General features: G+C 39.5%; 2 protein-coding genes across 2 annotated transcripts in view; one reads left to right on the top strand and one right to left on the bottom strand.

Annotated features, from left to right (window-relative positions):
• Positions 1-2,823: 2,823 nt before the first annotated feature.
• Positions 2,824-12,589, bottom strand: KNOP1 (lysine rich nucleolar protein 1). The gene is made up of 5 exons (XM_064461790.1): positions 12,456-12,589; positions 9,961-11,362; positions 6,215-6,283; positions 5,644-5,721; positions 2,824-3,231 (listed from the first exon to the last, which is right to left on the bottom strand). Exons 1-5 carry the CDS (start codon positions 12,572-12,574, stop codon positions 2,920-2,922), a joined length of 1,980 nt encoding a protein of 659 aa, XP_064317860.1. The 5' UTR covers positions 12,575-12,589; the 3' UTR covers positions 2,824-2,919.
• A 40-nt stretch (positions 12,590-12,629) lies between these two features.
• Positions 12,630-23,141, top strand: part of IQCK (IQ motif containing K) — a 44,982-nt gene continuing 34,470 nt past the window's right edge. The window contains exons 1-4 of the mRNA XM_064461795.1: positions 12,630-13,122; positions 14,036-14,091; positions 16,034-16,172; positions 18,007-18,104. Coding sequence (XP_064317865.1) covers positions 13,098-13,122; positions 14,036-14,091; positions 16,034-16,172; positions 18,007-18,104 — 318 coding nt within the window. The 5' untranslated portion in view covers positions 12,630-13,097. The remainder of the gene's footprint in view (positions 13,123-14,035; positions 14,092-16,033; positions 16,173-18,006; positions 18,105-23,141) is intronic.

Genomic DNA, 23,141 nt, shown 5'->3' with positions numbered 1-23,141 from the left:
TCTGCATGGATCAATTCACAGCCTCCGAACTTCATCCCACTTGCAGAATAGTCTTTCTCTGTGTAGAAAGCAGCATTTCAATACAATAATCCTAATAAGTCGTCTTTCTGTGTTGGGATACTGCCAAGATTTGTTTTGTCAGTTCCAGTAAAAGAGAAAAATGGCCAAGGTGTTACTGTACTGATTTGTACAATACTTTTTCACAGACATGTTTATGCTTTCATTTCAGTTCGGTGGTGGTTTGTAAAATGGAAGGAATCTTTAAGCGCTGCCTGCAAAGGAAAATGGAAATGTATGCAAAGTACTCTATATTCTCAAAGTACACTGTATCACTGAATAAAACAATTTGCAGTTCATCTGTTTGTTCTGGGGGAGTTTCTTTGCATATACAAATTTATCACCTTACCCTTGTGGAATTTAGTTACATGTACTGTTATTACACCTAATAAATTTCACTCTCACCACTTCTGTCCCTCAGTAAGGAACCATGTTGAGACCTTGCATCTATTGCTTCTTTTGCTTAGTTGTATTTGAATGAGCTAAATCCTTATACGGATATTAAGATACACTTTTGCACAAAAATGTTGGGTTTTTTTTTAAGGCTAAACAAGTAATCAGTTTTGCTAGAACCATGTTTAAGGAGTTAGCAAGCTGATAATAAATACCAACGAAATAATTTAACCATTCTTGTTGCGTGTTTTTCATCTCCTCAGTAGTTATTGAAGCAGGGTACATCTAAACTATTTATTTTATGTTAAGGTTGTAAAGAACTGTAGATGTAAGCGGAGTAAAATTGTAGGAATACAAGACAATTATGAAGTGGTATCAAATTGATACAGAACCTTTCCAACCTTCAGTACGTAGCTATTTTAATTATATTGACTTTCCTTAAATAATTCTGTATAAAGCGCACATAGATGATGAAATGATAGCAGTGCACGTGTTATCATGTCCCACTTCTAATTTAGCTTTCCTTCTTGCTGCAACAGCATATAGGTGATTCTTCCTGTTGGGCTTGGAAACATAAACTGTGAACTGGGTAAGTGGGATTAAACTCTGAGCTGTCTAAACCGCCAAGTGGGTCACACTAAGCAGCTGTGGTATGGCAGAAATTGCCCTCCGGGGGCAAATGTACTGCTCTAAACCCAGTGTGGAGTTGTTCCAGATTCTGAAAAATGGAAACTCTTATGGCAGGCTTACAAATGTCCCAGCTGTTCCTCTTCCCCGTACAGGCGCCAATTTTTGCCTATTGTCTTTTGAGCATAGTATAACTTTGGTTTCTTTATTGATGCAAGACCATCATGAGAAATGTTTTCAAATGTTTTACTACTGGTTTTATTAGTGCAAAAATAGCTCAATGACAGGCAGAAACCTCTGGTTTGTTATCAGGAGCAAACTCTACATCTAGTTTAGAAGCTAACACAGCCACTCTAATAAATTGCATTTGGCTTACTTCCATGTAAGAGCAAAATTAATTCTTGTTAAAGCACTCTACTTATTACAGACCTCATTTTTCTTCTGTATATAGCAAATATACAGGCCAGACCACATTTGACTGCTTGAAAAAAGCTGATACTTGTTTTCCCCAGGTGTGTGTCTTGTTTTTCAAACTATGATGTTTTCATGCGGACAGTATTATCAAGAGCAAGGTGCCAGGCCATCCACAAAGGTATAGTTGAGCAACACACTGGTATATGTTATGCAGTTCTAGATGGGAAAGAGTCCTTATCCAAAGGTAAGGCTAGGACTAGTATCACCTTCAGCATCTTTGTCAGTGGCAGTGCAAGACCAGTCACTACCCATCCAAGACTGGATCTGCAGTAGAAAGCTGTGCAGGCTGTCCTCCTCCAAAATAAAGACACTAGTTGCCATTTTCCTACCCGTTTCTTTAACTTTTTTTTTTTTTTTTTTTTTTGCCAGACAGGTAGCTTGAGGGCCTGAATTCAGCTTTTGTCTTAAATCAGAAGAGAAAGCAGAACCTCCACTACCTGACTTGAAGTAAACCAACAGCAAAAGCCTAGAAGGGCTGGCTAAAACCTGTCACTGAGCTTTGAGAGCATTGGTGCAAAACACTCGCCCTGAGGTAGTGGTGGTTTTAAATGACACATTAAAGGAGATGGTTTACTCAAAGGACCAGTTCAGACCCTGCAGGAAGTGGTCCAGCATCTCCCTCTTCCCAGGTATGGGAATGGACTCATGGCAACCCCTTAAACTGGAGCCCCTGCATAATTTTCACTTCCCCTCAGGAGCTGCCTAAAATGCTGTCTTTGCCTTTTCTGCTGCAGGCAGTGTATTTTCCGCTGGAGGCAGCTGCTTTCAGGTAGAGTGGTCCACTGGAACAGACTATTGTGGAAAGGGAGGTTGCCTTAAAAGAGCAAGAAATTTAGAGGATGTTCAGTGCTATTCATTATTATAATGAAGATGCTAATATTTAAGAAACTACTTTTTGAGTTAAAAGTCTCCCCTCATCAAATCTGTAGGCATACCAGTAGCGTTTCTTCAAAGTAAAACGCCAGCACTTTGTACTACTCACCAAGAGTAACAATGTGAAGATTTTACAGAACACTAAAATCCTTTTGAATCGCTAAGACGTAGCTAAAAATAAATTCGTGAAATCAGCATTTAAAAAAAATTTACTAAGTTTCAACTTGTTGCAGGCATTGCCCACCTACTGTCAGTCTTCGAAGAAGGCTGTTTCTTGCCTTGTAGAAATCATGGTAAAGGCTTCAAAAACTTACTGTTTAGCTGAAGTGAGGACCCAGTTCCACATAATCTTGGCATATGCAGTTGAAAACTTGTACTAAAAGCACCTCATGAATCAAATTGCTTAACCATTTTGTATTTTATTTCAAGTAAAAAGATGTGGAAAGCGAAAGAAATTTGCCTGCTGAATTTTTATTCCTTTTATTACCTTCAGTTTTAATCTTCAAATTTTATAGATCTAGTTGTGTATTTTTCTATGTATACTTTTTTATTGGAAGCAGGTTGAAATCCAAGACCAATCCCTCTATGTTGCTTCAAGTCCATGGCTTTATCGAATTGCATCTTCAGAGCCTGCTGTAACTTCTCCTCCCCTTCCCTGTTCAGAGCCATGTTCAGTTTGTTTGTAGTTGCCGAGAGATTTTGGATAGGCCCAGAGCCCTTTTTGAAGCCACCCATCAGTCTAAAAAACTTCATTTCTTCCTCAGAACTTTGAAAAGTGGCTGTACTCCACTGGCCGAACTTTGTATCCTGTGAAGCAAAACAAGGTTAACACTCAAATAATGCTAAGACTAAGGAACACCCTTTCTGACTGTGTACCATGAGAACAGAACAAGCTACAACAACCTGACAGGGCTGACAAAGCTGGGAAACATCATTCCACAGGTAGTACCTGTCAAAGGACATGATAAGAGAATGATGTAAAACTGCATGAGTGCCTCTTCATTAGCATTTCAGTTCATTTAACCTGGAGACAGTGTTTAATGCACTTTCAGAATCTCCTTTTCCTCTGTCTTCAGCAATCTTGACTTCTGCTCTCTGGATATTATTTACCGAGCTCAAAGAGCCAGACATTGTCCAATCATTTCTCATATTCTAAGACAATTGTCAGGTTTAATCCTCTTTCACTCTGCTACTTTGTATGGTTATCTTTTCATTTTCCTACTGTCGAGTTAGGTACCTGTTGTTTTCAGCAGGGTTTTGTTATGTTAGTTTTGGAGACAGTGTTCCATCCGGCTCATATACTTTAAATAATATTTGCATACGCATCCCTCTAATTACCAATTTTTGCAAGGGTGCAAAAAATGAGGGTGTACCCTTATCCTATGGGACTAAATATAGTACTCTTCAAGCCTCCCCTCCCTTGCAGTTTGCCATTCCTTAACTCTGCCTTTCACTGTACTCTCTGAACTAGCTCGCTCCTTCAGGATTTTTCTTTTGTCTGCAGATACTGGCTTCTTTGTGAGACTATAAGTAATGTCCAAGTCAAATCAGAACTCAGCTGTTTGTGGCTATCCCAAAATACATCATATGATTTACAAAGTTTGTGAACTTTTGGCTTACCTAAGAACAGGCTTCATTATCTAAGGATCTTATTTGACTCCCGAGCTATAGCTAGGAGCTATGCAAGCATTTATAACTATTTTTGGCAGGACTGCTACTCCCAATTTTTAATTTAAAATTGGGGGTGATATTAAATGGAAGAATGTTTGATCACTAATTAAATAGACTGAGCTGGCTACATCAAAGGAAAAAAAATGTGAATTTAGTGGTGTGTTTATATAAGCTTGAAATCCTTCCAAATGAACAGTTGTAGCTTGCATAAAACAGTCATTCTCCACTAGACAGCCAACATAACACACAGCATGCTACATAATATTGCAGGCAAGCTGTAGCAGGTTTTTTGTTTTAAAAGAAATACAAGGCTGGAGCATCATTCACTATCACAGGCCAGAATACCTGCTATTAAAAGAAAGCTATCCATAATACTTCAGTATTTTTACATTCCTCAAAGACAAGTTGCTGTATAAGCCCAGGTCTGTGACACAGACGCATGCACACATACGCGCATATATATATATATATATCTCTCTATATATATCTCCTCCCTTTGGAATAGGAGACATCTACACAGATGCAAAAATAATTATGGCTTCTCAAACCCTCTGCTTTTTTTTTAAGGGAATTACTGGCAGGCACTACACATAGCTTTTGCTGCCGCATTTCCAGCTCACTCTTTATGAAGCTGATTAATTACTTTTCATAGCTTCTATTCTTCTGCATACTACTAAACAGAGACAGATCAGCACCAAAGGGCTGCGATGATCCCCTGCCAAGGATGTCATTTTTCTCAATGACTTCAGAGACTATTAGACAGTTGCAGTTCTAGAACTATTGCAGTCTGCCTCCCACTATGTAAAAACTTACAGGAGTTGTTTCTGGCATTTGTTTGAGGCATACTCCAACTTTCTAGGCATACTGGCAGTCTTGCAAGACAACTAAGAACCATTAATTACTAGCAAAGCTTTCTCTCCTGAATCTTACTATCCCTGCTAAGCACTACTGCAACAGTTTCCACAACCTTACTGTAAACCTGTCAGGAGGCAGGCTGAGCTGGATGCAAAAGCAAAGAATAAAGAATCATCTTTCCAAGAGGTGGAGGAAAGATCTAGAAATTAGGGAAGGACTGACTGTAAGTATCGCCTGCATTATGAGTTGTCATCCCGTTTACCTTTCCATGTGCACCATTACTAAATGTCTGCAGTCTTCCAGATAACAATTCAGATACACTTCAGTGACTGCTATATCCACAGCCTAGAATTATTTATATTTCACCATAAGCAGAAAATGCTTCTGTAGGAATTTGTCGTGGCTCATTCTCCAGCGGAACCAGAGAAAATGTTGCTTCTGAGGACTGATGATGGGAATTAGAGCTCTGTACAATGCCAACTGCTGGTGGAATTCGCTGGTCAGCTCCCAGACTCTCTTGGGATTGTACTAACGTTCTGTAGCGTAACCATAAATTTACAACCAGAAGGAAGACTATTGTGCCAAGCCATGTCCCTGAGCCACATACTAAAAAGAAAGAGTGCCATGCTTTTTTCAGGAACTTGCTCTGGGACACAGTATTTCCATCAGATCAAGGTCTAAATTTATACATACCCGTTCCAGTTTGGGACTGAAAGCCTTCGTTTTGCCAGATTCTCTATCGATTTCCTCTTGCAGAGCCTGCCGCCTCACCTAGCATGCAGAAACAACAGCACAAGACACTATCTTCTATGTGTTTAATGACAGTTAATTTAATTCACAGTGAAAAGATGTGGGAAGAATAAAATAATTAGGTATCTTCAGGAATTTTCAAGGCTAATTAGAAAGTTGCATGTGATCCTTTTACACACTCGAGATTTTTCTAGAAGTGTTTTAAATGAACTTTTTGCTCTATCAGATATGTTTAATCTTCTAACTGTAGGTAACAGCTACACTGAAACTGCCAACATTGATGAGAGACAAAGAAAACTCTATTTAACCTAAGAAGCCTTATAGAAGCTTCTGAAATTGGAGCTGTACATTTTGGACTTAACCCATGAAAGGCAAAGAACATTCTAAGCAGAGTTCTGTTTAGAGAAATCTTGGCCTAGATAAGCAACTGAGGAGTTTTTTTTTTGTTACAAATTCTGTGCCTGCCTTAAATGCTGACTTGCTTTAAATCTTACACAGTTAAGACAAAGCATACCTTGTCTATGTTAACTTCATCACAGTTTCCTTTTTTTTCCTGCACAATAGTTACATCATCCACATGTTCCTGTAAAACAGGAAAAAGCGTGTATGAATATTTTTATCCATTCTGGTTAACGAGAATTTACACAGCTCTGACTGCAAAAGTAGAACCACTAAGCGATACAGTAGTACTATTTCGGGGCAAGAAGAAATAGTCAGATCTAAGATGAAAATGCTGATTAAACCTGTGCATTTCTTTGGAGAGGCTTCCTCCCCAAGGCTTGCACAACAGAAATTTGAGGAGCTATTATCCTTTTTTAACAGAGGATACGGGATTTTTTTTTTTTAATTCACACATTAAAATGGACCTGCCAACATCACTGGCATGTACAATAACATTTGCAGGCCGGGTCATTTCAAATTAAACGGTTTCATAAAATTTATACTTGAAATGAGGGACAGAACTAGTAGAAGTAAAAAAAAAAATTTCAAAAATGGTCGTAAGATAATGGCCTCTGTGAGTGCACGGGACAAGCCTGAAGCACATTGATCCCAACAGCCACTTAAAAAACCCAAACAAACAAAAAAACCAAGAAGCAGATGTATTGTGCTCCATCTTGTACAAATGGAGAGTAGGTGATGGTCTCCAAGGAGCTTCCAGTCCAGAAAGAGCACCAGAAGAGGCAGGACGCATACATAAAGTGTCTCCTACAATGGCAGCAGACCACACGATAGTTCCACATCTGAGAGCGAGGAACAGGGAGCTGATGTGAAAAGACAGAGCAGCTACAACCAGAATGGAGGCACGATGGCAGGAGGTAAATCAGTGGCAGAGTCCACAAGCAGTCAGATACTGATAACCCTTCTGCAAAGTGCAGCCCTTCAGCAGCTTTTGCTCCCGTTGACTGGCGTTTCTAGATCATTGCCCTCAGCCTTTCTTTTCCAAATTTGTAATATGGGTAAGATTTCTGGGCATCCAGTGTAACAGGATAAGTAATAAGTCTAGGATAGTGGTAAATTAGAGCCATAAGCTTTAGACCAGCCTGGAAAAGGTGGCTGAAGGAAAGATCTATTAATACAGCTAACATAATAACCCAAGCATGAAATAGCCAGGGAACACTAAGACAAGGAAAAGATTTGTAACATAATTCTGTCAGCACTTTTTTGAGGGTTTACAGTTTTATTTAAAGCCATGAATGATTTACTTCATTTTCCGAAGCCGCCTTTTATACATTGATTTCACACACACACACAAGTACATGCACCATTAAAAATGTGAGAGCACTGTCTGCAATAAGGAGAGCTCATTCTCTTAGATGAAAAGAAAAAACAAAAAAACCCCAAAAAACCTGATTTACTTCTAGATGGCCTGGTATTGTCTTTTCAGATCTCTTAAAACAAGCAGGAAAACTGTTGTGACAGGATCCTGCAAACAGCTGCAACATTTTTTTGTTTAGCTGGAAGGTTAAGTGGCAGACAAGGAAGGAGGAGGGGTGCACCCCCACCCCACTAATTCACAGCATGTCGCTGACCTGCTGAAGGCTAATGTGTGGCAAAAATTACTCCCTCTGGAGGTGTGCCAGTCTTCCCCCAACTTGACGGAAGGGAGCACATTCACACGTGATAGGATTATGCTATCTGCAGGCAAACAATGTCAAAGAAGTAAACTGAGTCCTCACTCCTCCTCACTCTGCTCAGCTTGACTGTAATGGCATCCAATGGAAAACATACCAATTATTAAGTGGGTGTCACTCCACGTTGTCTTTAAAAATTGACCCTTTTGCTTCCTGCACAAGGCCAGCAGAGGATTCTTCAAGGCATGCAGCAGTGTGTGTGACACTAGAAAATGGTTAGGACTATGGCACAGTTACATGCACGATTGACGTTATCAGCTGTTTATTAAAGCATTGTATTTTGGCCTGGCAGGAACTAGATTTCTCTAGAACTGATTTACCCAGACTTCTCAATCTTCAGGAGAATTTCTCTGAAATACTTTTTATTATGAAAGGACAGAGCTGAATATGGGAAAGAGAAACAAAACATGCATCACCCTACAGCCTTCTCCTCAACTGTCTGCAAGGTATTTGCTGTGCTTCCCATTGTAATTGGCCATGCAAGTTTACTTGTCATTGTCAGGCTTTTCCTGCCTCCACAGAATGTGAGCAGCTGTGAGAATCCAAATGATGTCCAACAGTCTCAAAAAGGCAACGTCAATTTAACTAGAAAACAAAGCCTGGCAATAAAACCATCTTGTCCTTTCAAAGGTCAAAAGGAGAAACCTAAGTAAAAAGGCCCAAACATCTGCTCGCCTACTGACTGATAAGCATACATGCTCCCAACACAAACCTTTCTGGAAAAAGCCTGTATCTGCGCCTCCACGAAGCTGCTTATATAAATCTATATTTAATTATTAGCACTAGACCCTAGAAAGCTGCTAGGTTTCCACAGAACACGAAGAAACCGCATACATGAATGCATTCAAAGCGAAGCACACCATGAAGTGTGCCTGACAGGTAGCTAGTGCTATGGCCTGCTCTATCCCTAGTTTACAAAAATCTTCAGTGATGCTTTATTAACTAGTGCTTGACTTTTAAACAAGCCAAGTATTCAAAGCTCTTGATAAATAACAACTGGAGTGCAGTTTCCGATTACCTATGAAAATAAAACCAAGTTCCTAATGACTTGCAATGAGCTGTTTTCAAAGATTTTTAAGCAGCTAAAAATACAGATAGATACTTATGGAATTTCTGAGCTTAATTCCCAATGATAACAACAGAGTTTAGGCGTGTAGGTGCTAACTTTAGGCACTTCAATAGCTTTAAAATATGACCTTAATCAGATAAAAGAAGAAAGTTAAAAAAAGCGCAATAAAACCAGATCTTAATAGTGTAATTTTTGAAAAAAAAATCAGAGAAGAAATCTCTGTATTTCCCATCTTTCACCAGTTCCTCTCCATGTTTCTTCCACCTCAGAAATGGCAGTACTGCAAGACTCTGGAATGGGATTTCCTTTAACAGTCAGTCTGGATACAATTCCAGTCACCCTCAGTTATAATTTACACAGCTCTTCCATCTATTTATTTTCTTGCATAGATTTATTTTTTAAATTAAGAATTTGTGTTTGGGTTGTTCTCTAGTATTTTGCCATCAGAATTCATACATCAATGCCAGTCTACACTTAGGATTCTCAGGATTTTCTCCAAAGTTTTGTCCAAGTTAGACAACAGGTTTTGGCCAGATTTCCCCCTTGTTTTTAGCACTATGCAATTCCAGCAGCAACAGCAGCAAAAGCTTGAGGAAAAGTCTAACACACACAGTTAGATGCACTCATGCTGCCAGTGTTACCAGCCTGCTCAGGTTAAATGACAAGGTATTAAAATCCTATTTTATAGGAGTGTTGCCACTTTGCTAAGAGCAACTCAAGGAGGGATAGAAGAACATTTATGACTGTATATACTGGTTTTCTTCTTGTGCCAGTACTTGCTGTTAGTTGTAATATTTACATTTTCACAACTGAAACACTACATGACTACAGCAGTAGGCATTAAAAAAATATTTCCCCGTGTTTCACAACTCTTACGTGCCAAAATCAAGAGATCGGCTGATCCTGCTTCTCAAAACCCAGAGGAGGCCCTGATGCACCTAAATGTAACCAAAGGGTCTGACCTGGCAGAACAGCCTGCAAAACAGGAAACTGTTTACCTAAAAAGCTTTCGGCTCCTTAGCACAAGGGTGCAAAGATACCCTCTTCTTTATAGCTTACCAGTGCCTCATCTCCCATGTCTTCTCTTTTGGTCTTGTTCTTTTTTGCATTTGCTTGTGAATCTGGTTCTTCAGCAGAGTCCTGTGATGCTTTTTTTCTTTTTTTCCTTTTTCTGTCACAGAGCATATGATTACTGTTGCATAATACCCTATCTACAACATCCCCTGGGACACATTCAGCTCGCTTCATTTCGCTCACTTTGTTCTTTTTATTGCTTTCTAGTAGTGTTATTTTTTGACTTTTAGATGCACTGTCATTGTTTAAAGAAACTTTTGGATATGTTGTTTCCTTCTCCTCCTTCTGATTCTTCTTCTTTTTCTTCTTGATTACTTCATTATTATCCTTGATATTCTTGCATTTTTTTCCAGAAAGCTCTGCTTCCTCAGACTCAACTTTTTGCTGTGCAGGGAGATGCTTATCAGAAGCTCTGTGACTGTAGTCTTGATCATCTTCACGTGTTAAGGAAGAAACATCTTTGCTTCTCTTCTTCTTCTTCTTGGTCTCTCTGATACTTCCAGAGTTCTCAGTAATGTCCTCTTCCGCGCTATTTGTCAGTGTCATTTCCTGGAAGCTCGATCTTTGCCTTTTTCTGAATTCACTTAATGCAATGGGGCTATCAGGAGCTCCATAGATGTTGTCCTGATTATCTGCTGGTGGTAAAAAGGAGTCACACTTATTTTTCTTTCTCTTCCTCTTCTTTCTTCTCACATCACTCTCCCTACCATTCTGGATAATATCTGTTCCATGGTTTTCACCAGTAAAAACTTCTTGTGAAATATATTTGTGTGGTTTTTTACGAAGTTTTTCAGGCTGTTTATGTTCGCTGTTCTGGATGTCTTCTAATGCTAAAGAAAAAATGCCTTTCTTCTTTTTTTTCTTTATTACTTCACCATTCAATTCCAAATTCAAAGCAGTATTCTTTGTGCTTTTTTTAAAAGCAAATTCATTTTCCTTAGTACCATCTGTATGATGATTTGAAAACTCTGTATCACTACTCTGATTATTCTCCAATGATAAAAAAGAATGACGGACTTTTTTTTTCTTCTTTTTAAGAATTTTAATTTGTTCCTCTGAGTCTTCTTGAGGTTCTGAATCCAGATGGCCTCCTACATTCACAAAGCTTTCTGAATGTGCTTCTTTCAGTAATTCAGAGCCACCTCTCCTTTTCTTGTTTTTCTTCTTCTTCTTCTTCAGTTCTAACTGGACTAAACATTCATAATCATTTAAATTTTCCTTTTTCCTTACCTTTGTTTTTGTCTCAAGCTGGTCGTCATCCTCAGTTTTAATGACAGTTTGAACATCTTTCTCAATTTTAATGACAGTCTGGCTGCTACTACTTTTCACCTTTTTCTTTTTCTGTACAGGCTCCTCATGAACTTTTCTCTTTTTCTTTATTATCATTCTAAAAAATGAAATGAAGACGTTAGTGCACCACTTCAACAATATGAGGCAACCCGTAGTCTATTTGGTCTTCCTTTATTCTGAAACCATTCCATATCTCTCATCACCCCCGGCACTCTTTTTCCCATTTCACAGCCTGCTTTCTGTGATGGGAGGGAACCAGAAGCGCACGCAGCACTGAAAATATACTCTACTGGAGTGGTGAAGGGGGATTTTTTGTCTTGTTCTTTATTGCTGTCCTAGTTTCTACCTTTCTGTTTGACAGCTGCTGAGCATGGCATTTTCACAGACATATCTACCCTCTAAAAGTCCTTCCTAAATGACATGCACATATATATAAATTGGTAAGTATAGTTTAGGTGGTTTTCCATGTAGGTATGACTTTATTTAACGTTGAACTTCACTTTATTGCCCACTTAGCATTACAGGATCCTTCTAAGTCCTTACCCTGAATTTGCTTCTGTCTGTGGTTTCTCATCCTTGCTATCTGTTTCCTTTCTTGGGACATTTATGCCTACGAGCAGGTTACAGCAGAGAAGCCTTTGGGATCCATCTGGTGACACTCCCTGTCTTTGCTGAGAAACCTATTTACTCCTATTTGGTTCACCATCTTTTAATCAAGAACTCATCCACAGCATTTGTTTAAGTGCCTCTTGTAAGGCACCCGGCCAAATCCTTTCACAAACCTCTCAGGGTACCACGGTATGCCCACGCCTGGTGCCGGCGGGCCTGCCGGGCCCCTCGCACCGGGCAGCGGGTGGGTGTGACCCCGCCCCTCCGGCGCCTCGCTGCGCCCGGCGGGGCCGGGGCCCGCCCACCGGCAGCCTCGGGAGCGGGCCGGGCCCGTCCCGGCCCACCCCGCCTGCAGGGCTCCCGCCCGGCGGCACGGACCGAGGCGAGCCGCGGCCATCCCGTATCCGCCTCTGCCGCCGTTAGTGTGGCGGCGGCTGCACCCCACTCCTGCCCCGCTCGGTCACCGCCCGGCTGGGCCCCGCCCGCCCGGGTGGGAGTGGGGGAAGCCCCGGGAGCGCCCCCGCCGCGCAGGCCGCGACCCGAGCCCGCCCGCCATCTCCTCCGGTTGCCCCGCCGCTCACCTGCCGCGGCCCATGTGCAGCCGCCGCCGACCCGCCGACCCGGAAGGGGAACGGGGCGGCGCCCGCCCGGCGGCGGGGACGGGCGGCGCGGTTGCCGCGGCAACGCGGCGGCAGGGCATGGCGGCGGGCGGGCGGCCGCCCAGCCTCTGGCAGCGGGTGTGCGCAGGTGGGAACGGCGAGGAGGCGGCCCAGCCCTGAGCGGGCCTTGTGCGGGGTCGCCGCGGCCCTGGCCCGGCTCCGCACCCCGCGGGGAGAGACCCCGGGGCGGGCCGCTGGTGCCGTCCCCGTCCCTCGCCGCCGCGGCCAGGCCGGGCTCCTCAGGGCCGCTGCTGCTGGGGCCGGGCTCGTGCCGCGCCGCTCTCCTGTCGGTGCCGTGGAGCCGGGGAGCGAAGCCGGAGGCCTTGGCTGTGCTCGCCGGGGGGAGAGGGCTGGAAAACCGCCCTCCTCGCTCCTGAGCGCGAGTCGAAACCTTCCCGCTCATCAGCTCTTTATTACCGTCATCTTCTGACAGAAACAGACCTTTCTGTGCATTTCTGCTGCCAGCAGGGCCAAAGTTTATTGCAGTGGTGTCGTGGCCTCTGGTTTCCCCAGCGGTAACCTGCGGGGCTTCAGCTTGGTGGCTTACCCTGGTGCGGGAGGTAGATGATTGCCTCGGGAAAGCAGAGAGGTGACCGTGTTATTACTGCATGGAAGTTCAATGACTATGAAACTTCTGCCATCAGAGTCCGATTCTAACAGCAAAAGTCTTGGTCTTTTCCCAAAGTCTGAGCGCATGGAGACTGATCAGGAAGCTGAGAGACCAGCGCCACAGTTCTGTGGTGCCAGAATGGGGTTCTCTTCAGTAGTACTTTAAAATGCCTTAAAATAGGTATTCTGTGTTAAAACGGCCATTTTAAATGTAGGAATAAAGCTGCTCATTCTAATAGAACTCAGCTGAGGCATCCGTAGTACACATGGAAGTAGTGACACCAGTGAATCTCTTAATTACAATGGCAGAATGGTAAACCTGCTGAGTTTGGCTGCAAGAATTTTCTGTATTGTGTGATCTGTAAGTTTTTTTCATATTGGGTCCATTGTCCATTACCCTCCTTTATTTTTCTTACCCTGATTGACTCAGTAATATGTGTGGGTCACATACTGCTTCTGCTTCTCTCTCTTTTCTTTTTTTGAAAGCAGAGACAGTAATACCTAACAATGTCCTGGGTATTTAATTGCTAATAGAGAAAATCAAGTTGAACGGCACTATTATATACTAGTAAAAATAATGGTTAATTCCATGCAGGCACCTGCATTTTACTTACATTGAAGTATTTTAAATTATTATTATTTTGGTTAAAAAAATCTTTCCCAATAAAGAGTTCTTTTATCACTGAGAGCTGTGAACTTGACTAAAAGCCAGGACAAGAGGCTTTGAAGTTTTCACTAGTTTAAAAAATTATATTTCATGTTAAATAATCGTTGTATACTAATTTTTATTGTTTCAAACCAGAATAAGTACCTTTAGAAATTAATGTTTAAGAGAAAAAGAAATATGTTTTTAAAATCTTCTGGATAAATGTTGTGCCTATTTTTACTTTTAGAGTATGAAACAGAACAGCGTCAATTTCCAGATGTTCCTGAATCAAAACATGGATCTGTGAGTATAGTTCAAGTAAAAAAATCTGCATAGGGCTGGTTTGAAAAGATTTTAAATAACTAAATGGGAAAATTAGGTACCCACAGAGTACACTCATTCATAAAATGAAAACAAAACTACATTTTGCAAGCATCTTTTGTGAATCAACAAATGTAATATTCCAAATCATTGCTTTTATTTACAGCATCTTGGGTAGCGCTATCCTAAAATTAGATGACCAGCTGTGTTTGGTTTGTACGTCTCACTGTCTTTTTTCTGTTTGCTTTCTTTCTGACTGTCTGCTTCGTAGGCAGGACTCTGAAGTGTGCAAGGATCTCCTTTGGGTGGTGTTGCAAGCAGACTGAGCACTGAAATACGCAGGAGAGGCGAGGAAGTGCAGCAAAGGAGTTGTGGCCCAATTTCACATATGTGATAGGTCACTTAGATGTAGCCATTGAAATTAGCAGAATTAGGCCTTCTGTGTAAACTCCATTTAATTGGAAAGCAGGGCATTCAGCATTAATAGGCTTATAAAAATTGTACGTTCTAAAAACCGTTGTTTGCTACATATATTTTTATAAATTTGTTTCCAGTGTATGTGTGCGTAAACATATCTAGAGAGACATTCCTCACAGGGTATAAGGAATGCTTAAAGATCAAAGTTCTCTGAAGTCTAGTTTGGACCAAGTAAATGCAGTCTAAGACCACCGGTTTGGCAGACTTAAACTTAGGAAAGACAAACCACTTCAAATCTTTGTCTCCAGCAGTTCCAGGAGCCACAAAATTAATACTTTGGGGCATCAAATACTGAGTTAACTTTCATTTAAATTAGGCATTTTTGTAGAGGTTTTATCTTACTATTCTGTATTTACGTTACTTTGTTATTTTAAAACTATTTTAAGACATTGTAGTTTAAGTTGTCTGACAGTTGGTCTGTTTAGTCCTATCCTGTTTCCCCCAATGAAACTGGCTTTGTTACAGGCTGTTATTAAATTTGAATAGTGAACTTGGCTTGGGGCATTAGTCTGGGCATAATAAATTGATATATTTGAGCATCAAAATGAAGTAATATACCTTTTTATGTTGATGCACTTTTTTTAAATTTCCAAAAGGACCATTTTTTGAATGTGGCGTATATGAAAAAGGAATCTCTCTGCGGTCATTGATGTGCAGTGTATTGTAAGGGTAGTGGCCTGATCCCACCACCTGCTTTTCAGCAGCTCATAAATGCAACGGAATTTTAAAGTGAAACTGTTCAGATGACACAGTTTTCATAACATGTTTTCATAGCAAACTGTAGAGGTGGTGCATTCTTGGGGATACGAGGAGGTATCTGCCTTCCTATAGCAGGTGTAGCTCAGTGTCTGTTAGGAGTGTTCTGCTGCCTCACTTGTAACAGTTCCTGCACTCGTAAAACTGCATGTAAAATTGTGTACTTTTTTTTTTAATGGTATCCATAATTGTTTCTGAATGGGGAAACTCAAGGCTTGGATTTGCATCTGCTCTGAATTTGTTTGTGCTTTGTTTAGAAAGAAAGTTTCTTTTCTTTAAAAGGTGAATGTCAGGACATCTGAACAATACAGAAACAAACACATAAGCTTCCGAGTGGAAAAATACTTATTCAGAAAATGTTGCCAATTTTACTTTTCAAAGAACTACTATTTCTTACAATGGCTAAAGTATGTTTGTATGTTTTAAATTATGATATTTCACCATATTATCTTAAAAACAGTCATTTTACTTTAGGTTTGGATGTTTTTATTGTGCTGGAAACTGCAGGTTTTTTAAAAGTGCAATTATTTATTTTAAAGTGATGAGAAAATATGGAAGTAATTTAATATTTGAATTCAAAATTATAATTCCATATTTTAACTGCCCTTATTTTTCTTGTGGAATTGGCTTCAGTATTTTTTTTTTGTAGTCTGATTGGGATATTTATACAGGTTACATTTATCTTGAACAGGTGTCTTTGGAAGCAGGATTATTGCAGCCATTACATATGGAACAATTTTATTCAGCCCCTGAAGCTGATACTTTTGTCCAACAGTCTCTTCCCATATCCGAGGCAGCCCCTTTTCCAGAACCACCTGATCCAAAAGCTTGTAAGTAGGACTGTATTATCTTGAACCACCCTGCTGTGATTTTTTTTTTTTTTGCATTTGGCAAGGGTTTGTCATCTGTTGAATTTAAAGTGTTAACAGCTACTACACCTTTTCTTAAATGGCATTTGCATGGTTATTCCCCTGGTCTGTAAACAGGGAGCCAGCTTGGCCACTTGGTCAATGGAAGAAAGCTCAAATGTTGCATTACAAATCAGTAGTGTTGTCTAGCTGTAAGGTAGTTCTGTTCTCTTCTGAATAAGTGATGTTTTAGCTACTTAAATCAGAGAAAGGCAAGCATTTCTTCCTCTAATTTAATAATGGAAAACTAGGATCAATAGACTAAATAGACAACTGAGTTTGAAAACTGCTTTCAAAATATTATCTTTGCCCATCAGATTACAAATCAGAATGGAAACACCTCTAAAGTTTTATTCTTCTGTTTTTATCAGTTTCTGTACTTTATACCATTTCCTAAGTAGCACTGTACTTTTAGTATGCATTTTAGCCTTCCTTTTTGTCTTTTGTTTTCTTCCATTCATTCTTGCTCGTTAGGAATTCGGGTTGCTAGTCAGAACCAGTGTTACCCTTGGCTTTTATAAATACAGTGTCCTTCCAATTACAAACATTTTCTGGCAGTATATGAACCAATTAAAGGTATAAAGCAGAAAATAAATTCACTGTTTCAGCTCTGTTGCCAGAACACGTCTATGACTTAATCTTCACTGACCACACCAAAACCTGAATACTTAGTGACAGGCAATCTAGCTTTAAATCAAGGACAGCACTTCAGCTGATAAGCCACACTTGTGCTGTCTGGGATCCTAACAGGTTTACCTTTCTGAGGGAAGTGCTCTTACATCTTCATATAGGGTCGTACTCCCTGTTCCCTCTGGCCCAGTGAACTTGAGTTCCTCCATGTGTAGGGTCTTCATCAGAAGAGGTAGAAGGCTCCTCTCCTTAACCCAGTTTTTAAGTTGATGGTGAAACGTCCCATTAGGAAAGATGGAGATGTGGGGAAAGCTCGGAAGGAAACAGAGCCCGAGTCTCAGTTGAGCAAGCATGTAGCCATTAGGCTATATGTAGCGCATGGGCAATAGCACCACTGTGTTTTGGTGGTGCTGACTGCAGCTGCTTTCATCTGCGTGGAACTCGGTGATGCCAATGTGTGTGAGCACATGGGAAGTATGGTAAGTAGACCTCATGAAAGGGCAGTGCGGCCAAGCATAAGAGAGAGATGCCAACCCAGACAGCCCTCTCGAGGTGGAAAAATTTGCTCTATAGAGTCATGTTCAAATTTCTGAAGGATTCTGGCAAGTAGGAAGTAATTATGAGAAAGAAATCACAGCACCACTGAAATATACCTTTTGTTTTCTTCTAGAAATTTAGTTTTATGACCAACATTGTTACTGCAGATGATAAAGGGATGAGTATAGATACCAAAAGTGGTCTAGCTGTAACAGCATTGAGTTCAGTGCAGGCTAATTTAGTTTTCTTTCTGTCAGGGTAAATTAGTCCATGTTGCTTTTCATTTCAGTGGCTAAACTGCTTCTGGTGTCTGAGTTTACTCATTTAAAACTAAGTCTGACATCTCTGAGGCACACCGTAGTTTGCAGTGTTGATGCACCTTTAGATTGAAATTTATTCAAGTTTGTGTTGTCTTGGCTGAAGAGAAGTGAAGACAGATCCATGGCTGTGTCTGAATGGAATAAATTTGTTTAGTTCAAGCTGTGAAGGTATTGATAAAATGACTGATATCTAGTTATGATAGCTTATGTTTGTCTTTTGTGAAATTTAAGTGCTTACCTGTAAGTGAAGGCTGTACTGTTTTGCTCAGGTTCTCCTCAAGAATACTTAGAGTATTACATATTTCCAGTACTCTTACCCGGAATGGCTGAACTTCTGTATCGAGCAAAGAAGGAAAAGTGTTTTGAGGTTAGTTTTTAGTTTTCAGTTTAAATAATTGCCAGGAAGCCTTTTATTTCACAGGCATTATTTCTTTATTTGGTCTTTTGCAAGAAAACCAACCACAATAATATTAAATAATGTATCACAAATTGTTTTACATCTGGTCTTGAATGTTGTTCTCTCCAGTAATTGAGGACATATTGCATGCTACACACATTTGATCATTATGGCAATCTCTAATTTACGACAAATCCTCCTGAAAAATCCAGTTGTATCTAGCTTAAGTAGTGTTGTATTTTAGAGAAACAGGCTTCCTTTCAGATTAATATGCATCACTCATTTGAGGGTGACGTAAAGAACATGATTTTTACTTCATTACTCATTTACATTTTCTGGTCTGGTATCTTAATAGAGGTATATGTTGTATTTTAGCTTTCTAACATTCCGTATAAATTCAATTTAATTGAAAATCAGGATATTCAGCATTAATGAGGTTATTACAATTGTACATTTTAAAAATCATTGTTTGTTGCTACATATATTTTTATAAATTCGTTTCCAGTGTATGTGTGCGTAAGCATATTTAGAGAAACATTCCTCACTGTATATAGGGAATGCTTAAGAAAGCAGTAGAACTGATGCAAAATAAAGTCCATTGTGTCACCGTAGCCTAACTCACAGACCCCCAGCAATAGATCAGGTACTGGGAGTTGTGGGGTCTTCCATCATTTCTGCTATTCTCTCCAACCATGGCAGTAATTTTTTTACTATTTCTTTCCTACTTTCTGCCTGTCATCCACACTTTCCAATGTAAAACCTCTCAATGTTTTTATGCCTGCAGCTAAGCCTCCTCTTACTTGCGGCTTCATAATATAGAGAGCAACTAATATAAATGACAATGAAAATATCTCCCTTTTTCTACATGGTCCACATCTGATGAATAAAGTCTGTGCTTTTCAGGTTATAGGTTAAAATGATAGCAAAGTGAGGAGTACTTTGTGTTACTAGTGGGTTATTAATCATCTTAGCTCTTGATCTGCCTCCTCTCCAACTACTGACATTGACTTCCTGTTATAGGCATGTGTATGTATGATAACAGACATTGTGGAACAATTTGTAAAAATTACCTGTGTAATGGCTATTTGCCTGATCTATACATGATCTATACATGCCTGGCACAGCCAGAAATACACAAAGCTTACCATGAATGGCCACCCCAAACTTGCATTTCAAATCCAAATCTGTACATTTAATAACAGTAAGTTATTTCAATTTTTGCCCAGTCTTCACAAGACACGTATCTATAAACTGGTTGATTTATAGATGTGTGTCTATGTATTTATAATCTATGATTAATACAGGTGAAATAGGAAAATGGTTCATTTACATGTCATTATGGCATGACATCTCTGTACATCATTCCTGCCCTCACATTTTCATTGCCTAGCCAAGAACAGATTGAACGTATATATTATTCATCACACTTTTAATGAAATCTATATTGATCCCTTTTTATTTTTAAAGGAAGCACATATCCTTTAACAGGAAAAAGGCATGTCTTACAGCTGGCTTAAAATGCAGTCCTTGATAGATGTTATGTATTTCTGAAGGCAATAAAGCAGCACTTAATACAAAAATATGAGAATTCTTAGAAATATTTCTGTTTTAAACTCAGGACAAATCTAAGGTTACTTTGCCTATTTTTAATCTGAGAATTTTTGCAGAGCTTCAGTGATACATTGATTAGAAAGTATCTGTTCTGAAAATGGATTTTGTATGGGTCTGTGTGATGCTTTATAGTAAACTAATAAAAACATCTATTTTCTAATGTATAGAAACTTCATAAGAATGAGCATATCTTATCAAAAAGACAGTACATGATTTTTATTGTTATATGAAGAGATGTTCTGCTATTGAGGAACCAGGTTTAGGAAAGCAAGCTCATGTCAGATGATAATTTTGCACTGTGACATCATTTCTTCCTCCTTTTGAACAACAGCTAGTAAAACAATAGTCCTTTATGCTTGCCATGTAACTGAATATTTGTGTTCTTTTCCATTACTGTCCAGGTGCTTGTACTTGGATGTTCTGTTTCCTTATTTGACATAAATATGTAACTTCTAATTATACTTCTGTTTCATAAGGAACATGTTGTTCCATATGGATTTGGAGATAAAAGCATGCCATAATTTGTATTAAAATGGTTAGTGCAATAACTGGAACTGATTTTTTAGGATCAAAAATAGAGCCCTTAGGAACCCAGAGAAAGTTAGGGACAGGGAAAAGGGATGTTGTGATAAACACACCAGAAGATAGCTTCAAAAAATAGGAGAAGAAAGAGTAGAATGATTCATGGAATTCATGAGAGAACAGGAGAGGAACATGATTAATTGTGATTAAGCTAACTGAAATCATGAAGGATGACAGCAGAATACTAGGTTTGAATTTTGGCTAGACATGAGTCATTAAAGCCTGTAAAGGGCAGCTGTATAGAATAAACCAGTGGAAGATAAATGGAAGAAGCACTGGAAGAAAGGGAGGAATAATCAAACTGGCTGCAGTCAACGCTGAATGAGCCTGGGAGAAGAGAGGGAATTGCGAGGGAGAATGAAGAGTGGGTTTTTGATGAAAGGGGCTGAAGGTTTTCATGTTTTGAAGGGGAATGAAGATGAATGAGAAGAGAATGAAAAATTAAGTAGGAGACTTGTTTAGCAATTGAAATTGTGGGAAGGGAGATCAGATCATGGGCCCAACAGAGGAATTCAAGGAGGAGATCAGGAAAGATGCATCCATGCCCGGAAAGCAAGAATGGCAGAATCAGAGGGGAAAGTCAGGAAGGGGAGATGGTTATGCAGAAAGTAGTCATTTGTGTAGGAAAGAAATCGCCAAGATCTTATTTGGAAGGTGACATGGAAACATAACTTAAACATTTAATTTAAAATAGTCTGTCTTGCATTATGCAGTGCATGTGAAAAACCTGAAAAGCAAAAACGTAGAAAAATCACCAGCTGCTAGATATATTTGCAGACTTCAAACTGACATAAATACGAGAACAGTCTGCAGAAGCTTCATTTTTAAATTAGAGATGAAAGAAACCTATTAGGTTGCCCAGTGTATTCCCTTGCCGATTTTTTCTTCCTTACTATAAGTTCTCCTGTGCTTTGTCCTATCGGCTGTGAAATGTCTCCTGGGGAAAGACTATTTTCTTAAATCTTTTCTCTCATGAGAACTGACTAATGCATTCATTTTTCAGCATTAAAACAGAACAATGTTTAAAAGTTTTTATTAGCATAACTCTGATTTTTCTTTCTGGTTAATGATCACAGAAAAAGGATGCTGTATCAGACTCTGTAATGGAATATATTCTATTTGAAAGTATGATAGATTAGGAAAAGTGAATGGAAGAAGGTTTCCTAATGACTTTGCCATCTCCTGATCATCAGTATTTTTGCATGATTATTACCAAACACATCATATTTAAACTGAAATATGGAAAATTATTTCTGGATAGAAATAGTTTATAAACACATCTGCAGGTTAACAATGCACATTGTGCAGATGTTTCCTGTGTTTATCCTGATTCATGTAGCATAGGAGGAATGTGTCAAAGGCAGGTCAATTTACGTCATTTTTTCCCTTCTATAAATGTTGACTGCTGTGCAGCTCATGATGTAATTCACTAGCAAAATCAACTGTTTCCTGGCAAAAAAAAAACCAAAACAACAAAAAAAACCCACACAAAATAAAAAAATATTTAGCTTGACCAAATTCCTCCCTGATAAGTTCACTGGATCTAATAAAGATAAAGTTAGATTAATTTGACTCCTTTGGTGATGACTGTTTTGACAACACTGTTCTGACCATTTTTACCCATTGCAAAGGAGAAGCAATTTCCTTAAAACAGATTCAATTACAACTGCTAGATTAAATTGAATTTTGTTGTCAAAGTATAGGATTTATTCTCTGAAACAATTCACTAAGTAATGGGACTCAGTTTTGTACTGTGAGAATACCTGTACAAAGACAGACCCTGCTATTTTTTTTCACATTCTGTTCACATAAAAATTTGTCCATTTAGCATCTAAAATGACCTGTAGAAAGCTCTCCAGTGAAGGTGTTGGTCTCTTAAAGCTTATGTGTTTTGCTTCTCAGAACGGTATCTAGTATTAGCATGACAAGTGTGAAAATTCCTTAAGGCGATGTGTTTCTTCACAGCCAAGCACTCTAATGGAGCTCTACATGAACCCCAGATCCTTTGTTGTTGAGAAACAGATCATAAGACACATGGGGTTCAGGACTGATAATTGTTTTGCAATGTTCTCTTTTTCTGTCCTGTTTTTTTTTAGAAATAATTTCTCTTTCTTTTCTGTGGGAGTCAGACTGTATGTCTAGCAAGGATAAGGTTCACTTAGAAATGTAAAGCTTTCCTGGGTATCATACTGGAAGGCCTTGCAGCCTAAACTTCACATTTGTTATCCCCTAGCGACATGACTACCCTGTATTCTTCACTGTGCAGTCAGTACCTCACATAATGTTCCTCTTCCACCTCACCTGTGGCTGAAGTAATACACTGACCCCCAGATTACACCATGTGCTAATACCCCAAAGTGAAGGATTTATGCCACGTGGAGCACTTTTTTCCTGCTTCTCTGTTCACATCCCCCAGCACTTTTTGCATCACATTCCTGTAGCACAGGGAGAAACACAGATGATGAAGATAATGCATAGAATTAAGTAATTCACCATGCATTAAATTTCCCATTACATATCTAATGTATTTTTCTTAGCAAGTGGCAGTAGTAGCTTCATTTCTTACATTTTAATCAAGACTCCAGCCTCTTCCATGACATTTAGCAGTTTCACAAATGTGTTTGACCAGTGTGAATTGTTTTCTTAAAAAGTAAGTCTCCCATTTGCAGGGTAAGTATTGCCTTCTAGGTGGGAGCTAGGCTTTCTCTTAGCTAAATAGCTGCTGTTTTGATAAAGCACTCTGTCTCTGTTCTTCAGGGCCTTAATGTCTTTTAGTGTTCACTCTGTGGCTGTGTACGTCCATAACACATCTCA

The sequence above is a fragment of the Phalacrocorax carbo genome, chromosome 10, assembly GCF_963921805.1.
Source record: "Phalacrocorax carbo chromosome 10, bPhaCar2.1, whole genome shotgun sequence".
Taxonomy (NCBI): domain Eukaryota; kingdom Metazoa; phylum Chordata; class Aves; order Suliformes; family Phalacrocoracidae; genus Phalacrocorax; species Phalacrocorax carbo.
The sequence above is the reverse complement of the archived record's forward strand: the minus strand, read 5'-3'. Positions and strand labels throughout refer to the sequence as shown.

What these genes read in the sequence shown, in the direction of transcription:
- KNOP1 (XM_064461790.1), bottom strand. Translation starts at nt 12,574, where the DNA reads ATGCCCTGCCGCCGCGTTGCCGCGGCAACCGCGCCGCCCGTCCCCGCC. An exon ending in ACATGGGAGATGAGGCACTG is followed by an intron (nt 6,284 to 9,960) that starts GTAAGCTATAAA and finishes CCTGTTTTACAG; the next exon opens with GAACATGTGGATGATGTAAC. An exon ending in ATGAAGTTAACATAGACAAG is followed by an intron (nt 5,722 to 6,214) that starts GTATGCTTTGTC and finishes TCTGCATGCTAG; the next exon opens with GTGAGGCGGCAGGCTCTGCA.